Source organism: Penaeus japonicus, unplaced genomic scaffold (assembly GCF_977035675.1).
Source record: "Penaeus japonicus unplaced genomic scaffold, GWHDUDI00000001_assembly GWHDUDI00000020, whole genome shotgun sequence".
Taxonomy (NCBI): Eukaryota; Metazoa; Arthropoda; class Malacostraca; order Decapoda; family Penaeidae; genus Penaeus; species Penaeus japonicus.
In genome coordinates, this window is record NW_028234422.1 from 24,038,366 (window position 1) to 24,043,365 (window position 5,000).

The 5,000-nt window shown below is 33.2% G+C and overlaps 1 protein-coding gene across 19 annotated transcripts in view; it reads right to left on the reverse strand.

The window, feature by feature from the left end:
* The window catches only part of unc79 (UNC-79 domain-containing protein), a 120,234-nt gene that overhangs the window by 58,456 nt on the left and 56,778 nt on the right, over positions 1 to 5,000 (reverse strand). For all 19 annotated transcript variants that reach the window (XM_086548145.1, XM_086548134.1, XM_086548135.1 and 16 more), the window contains 6 exons: positions 4,586 to 4,764; positions 4,162 to 4,310; positions 3,368 to 3,525; positions 3,034 to 3,242; positions 2,732 to 2,906; positions 2,283 to 2,468 (listed from right to left, as the gene is read on the reverse strand). In XM_086548145.1, coding sequence (XP_086404271.1) covers positions 2,283 to 2,468; positions 2,732 to 2,906; positions 3,034 to 3,242; positions 3,368 to 3,525; positions 4,162 to 4,310; positions 4,586 to 4,764 — 1,056 coding nt within the window. The remainder of the gene's footprint in view (positions 1 to 2,282; positions 2,469 to 2,731; positions 2,907 to 3,033; positions 3,243 to 3,367; positions 3,526 to 4,161; positions 4,311 to 4,585; positions 4,765 to 5,000) is intronic.

Below are 5,000 nucleotides of genomic sequence, written 5' to 3' on the forward strand. Positions count from 1 at the left end.
TCTGCCTGGACATGACATGAATGTTATTTCAAAATGTGCAGGCCTAATATCCAGGTGGAGCCAAAACTGCCTCGTCATTAATGCATCAAGGGGTTAAATATACACCCCAAATCTCAACTTCCTGTGGTTTAGAGTGTCACCCACAGTCACCAGTGTGATACACTTGTAAAACTCTAATGTTTTTCCCATTAAATATTTTCTATCAAAAGCTAATGGTAAGTCTGGGAGGCTGGATTAGCAGTAAGGTTATATCAAACTAATATTAATGTTTTATCAAGATATCTAAAATCCCTTAAGAAATGCATAGCAATCTTAACAAATGTGCACCTTTTGAAATGGATGATCAACAGTATATTCAACTAAGGTAAAAAAAATAAACGTATACATTTCTTAATAACCAAAACTGTATTGCTTAGTAGTGTGCTTAATAGTAACAAACCACAGGTCAGTGAGAAGGTTGGTAAAAACCATTGAGTTTTCAGCTATAGTCACCAAAAGGCAGTCCTGCTCAAAACCTATATTCAAAATGGAAATTCTTGGGTTTTGTATTATGCAGAAGTCATATCATCTAATATATATGATAAAATAAAAAAGGAGAGGTGTAGAAAAAGTAATGGCAAGTACCAACAGCTAATCTGAAAAGTAGTTCTTTCTTAGTCACGACTAATCTAATAGTCTGTGCTTTGTAAATAAAACATATGAGTAAATGGATTGAAAAATGTGAAAAATACTTTATAAACATTTATAGGTAGTATTTTTGGAAATAAAATAATCAACTGGTCAGATGAAAGAGGTAATCTGAATAGATACTTTTAACCCATTAACACTGGGTGACAAGATATCACGTCTTCAGCCACTGGGGACAAATTAGTTTGTTGTGGCTTTCCTTTTGGCCGGCGCACCAGGTGATCGGGCATGTAGCACTCAGCCGCAGCCAGAGCATGCAAATGGCCCAAGGCATTAGGCTTACATATTTGAAATATCCCAGCGTTTCAACCATTTGGCACCAAAATAGCCCCCTTGGTAAGGGATTAAAACAACATAATATCCAAGTAAAAAAATCTATCAAATTTAAGCAGTATTAGAGTAAGATCATAAAATACGAAATGATAACCAGAGAACTGTGTAATTACGAAACCTGGTCACCCCCATGGTGTGCAATATATGGAAAAATTATATTAGAATATGCATATTCACAGTACTGATCAATGAAGACTTTTTCTTAAATATTTGTGTAGGTGTTGCTGTTTATGATTCATTGAATATCTGTCTGGCTCAAGCAGGAATTTTAATATGACTCCAAATGACATGCAGTTTCCAATATATATTGCAGTTACCCTAGATTACATCATAATAGCAATAATTATATTTTGCAGTTTTCAGATTAATACCAGCAAACTTGGATTTCAACTGCAGCCAGATTTTACCACATGAATGCTTTTGGGTCCAGTATCCAGTCCTATAACAGTCCAACACCAGAAAGGGATCCCTATACAACAATTACAGACACAAAAGATCACAAAATAAAAATGGTCCTTGGCATTGTTAGAGATACATTAAAAGATAAATACAAGATAAAATCTAATATGGAAATATCAGATATCTCAAAAAAAAAAGCCTAATAAAAAATAAAACTGACAAAATACTAAACAGATGGAAAACCTCAGGACACATGAAACCCAGAGGACTAAAAAAATTATGTTCAATAATTAAACGCACAAAAGCTGCAAGAGAATAGTGAGTTGATAGACTCTTGTCTTGAGAGTCACATAGGGTGAATGTGAACTCTGCATCTCCAAATCCCTTGTAAATTTCTAATCAAAGCACATTTTCTATTTAAAATCAAGTAACATTTCTATATCTTATGTGCCATGCAGACATATAGTCCTACCAATGGACAGAGTTACATCATGAGACACGAGACCACAAATAACATAAATGTGCAGTGTTTCACATTGAATATTATTACAATTGTATCTAAACTGTAGTAATGATTCTTAAAATTGCTTAGAATTATGGCTACTTTTACATCACAGACTTCTACAAACTACATTTCTGTTTGTGTAGTTCCATATATATTTTTGCAACATTATAGGTTAAGTCATATATAAAATCTTCACAGGACCAAAATTTTATGTTCCCTAAAATAACTATAAAATTCTCAAAAACATTAAATCCTGTACTCTTATACAATCTGAGTGATTAAAAAACAATTTTTTTTTCTTGTTAGTTAATCAAATTAGGCTGAATGCCAAACAGGTGATAAACTAAGTCATCCTTACCTTGTTTCTCAACTGCACGATTAAGCATGTTAGCTGGAGCTGACATTGTTCGTTTGTATGGCCACTTTGTGCCAAGAGATCCCGAGAGAGTTCGAACACTTGCACTCTGAACCAGGGTCAAAGCATCCTTTGCTTTGCTTAACTTTCTTTCGAAGACATCACTTGTCATATCTGAATTCTTCAAGTCTGGAATATGAAATTTAGAAGGAAGTAGTATTCCTCTTTTTCCAGAGACCAACTCCAAGTAAAAACAGAGGGTCTTTAAAGCATAATTTCATCATCTTTAAGCTAAAAAATTATACAAACTTCAACATTGAAATATAAAAATGGAGAAGCTACAACCAATTCCTCTCAGTCAGACTACACTAAGGTATATAAAGAAACAAATATATAATCTCTGGCATTATATAGCCCTCACATGTTATACCAATACTTATCTGATTTCTTACCTCTAGGGAAGGCAATGTCTCCATATTTTTCAAGTGCAATCTGAGCTTCAAGATAAAGTGCATCAAATCGATTGTAAAAGAATTCCCAGGACAAGATTCGACGGTCTGGAAGACGGGAGCTCAGCTGATGAAGGGCTTGAATGATCATTGGCCTGTCCATGATAACGCTATCAAACTAGAAAGACAATGAAAGAAAAATCATGAAGAAGAGACAGAAAGGGTGGGGTTTTGATGTATCAAAAGACTCTTGAGCAATTTCATTAAGAAGACACTTGAAATAATTTAGATCATTAATTCATTACCTGCTGTTCTAAGCACCAACAGAGTGCTCGCAGACCACAGTCTGGTAATGTTGTCAAGTAAAGAGAAGCTCGCTGAGCTACTGCAACATTAATATCATCTAAAGATGCAATGAGGAAGCAGAACGCATGAGCAATTGCTGCCTGCAGTCCTGGACACTGTCGTACAGCAGACAATCCCAAAAAACGTCCGATGACCACCACCTTTTCAACTGATAATTAAAGAGAAATGATACAATTTTATTCATATATAGATGCAAACAGTATTAGTATACAGATTCTAAACATAAAAGATTATCAAGTATTATTAGTTATAAATATTTGAGGTTGAACTAACCTGCTTGAAATCGGACCTTCCAATCTTGATGATTAAAATGGTTTTCACATAACTTCCAGAATATGTCAGAACCACATGGCAAAGTCACAAAGTGCAGCAGCAGTGAAACACAGACTTCAGCAACATGTGACCATTCGGCTTCTATCAGTGACCACATACTATAACCATAAGATAGAGTAATGAAATAACAAAAGTTCTTCAGTTTGAATTAAAAAAAGAAAAAAAAAAATTATAACACAAGTATGAACTTTGGATTTATTTGAACACCTACACAATTATGAGGCAAAGGACAATTAGTGGCATATCTTTGTCAAGTTTCATAAGAACAAAGCAATATAAATTCCTGGTATTTCCTTATCTAATATTAGCTATCACAGTGTCATTAGAAATAAATGACAGAATTTCAAGACATTGCAATTATTTGATAATTTCAAAAGTTCAAATTTTCACGTAGAGGACTATCCTATTTGCTGTTTAAGATAATTCGAAGCTATATATATTTGGAAAACACAATTATTACAACAAGCAACAAGCATTTTGTTATATTGTGCAAATATGCAAATGATCAGTTACTGAACAAATAGTTTATAACATAAAATCTAAAACTTGTTATGCCATCCTTCTTGTTTCAAATATTGACATAAATTTTTAAGTCTAGAAAATTACTTCTATTCACTTACAGATGCCAAATGATATATAATTTTCTCTGACAATATCACAAACACTCTTAACAACGGTACATCACTTATACAATATAAAAAAAAAGTCATTAACAAAAATTCAAAAATACTCACATTTTGATAGACTTATTTTCTTGACACCAGATCAAAAAGCCTCTGTGTTCATTAGCTGCATGAGCCATGGCTTCTCCATGAAGTACCAAGTATTTCAAACATTCACACATATGGTAAACAACATCACCATCTTCTGTTGTTTCCAGCCGCTGAAATGACCCCAGATAAAAATACAATCATGAGCAGATACAATTGGATTTGTTTTGTTTGACATTTTATGAAATATCAGGTAAAAATGAGATGTTCAAAAAGAATGAAAAATATAGTGGAAAATGATGCTAGGAAATGGAGGCCTCACTATTCATAAATTCATTTTCCCAATAAAACAGTTATTCTACATCAGAGGTTCTTCATTCACCAGATAACCAGAAAATTGAATTCTCATCCTTCAAAAATACATTAAATATGTATAAAGTAATCCTACCTTCAATATGGTGTATATGACTTGCAGATGAGATGGTAGTTCTTCCATTTTAAACTTGAATTTGCCCTGAGAGGTAACCCAGAAGGAGTCAGATTCCTCATCACTATGTTGAGTTGTGTCAATTGGTTTATCATCTTCATCCACAACACTTGGACGAGCAACATTTGCTGTTGCATGAGCTGGAAAATGTGAATTGTAAATTATCTATTTATCTTTTAACTTTCTGATTGAGAAGTAGACAAGTATATAGAAGAACAGTCTCTAAAATGAAAATATATCATTAGATATACATTTCTTCTTCCTTTCTAAAGCTTATGATTTATGCTATCTATTACCTCAACCTTTTATCTACAAATAAATGAATAAATAAAAGAAGAAATACTCTGACTACAATAACCCAAATGGTTTCTAATTA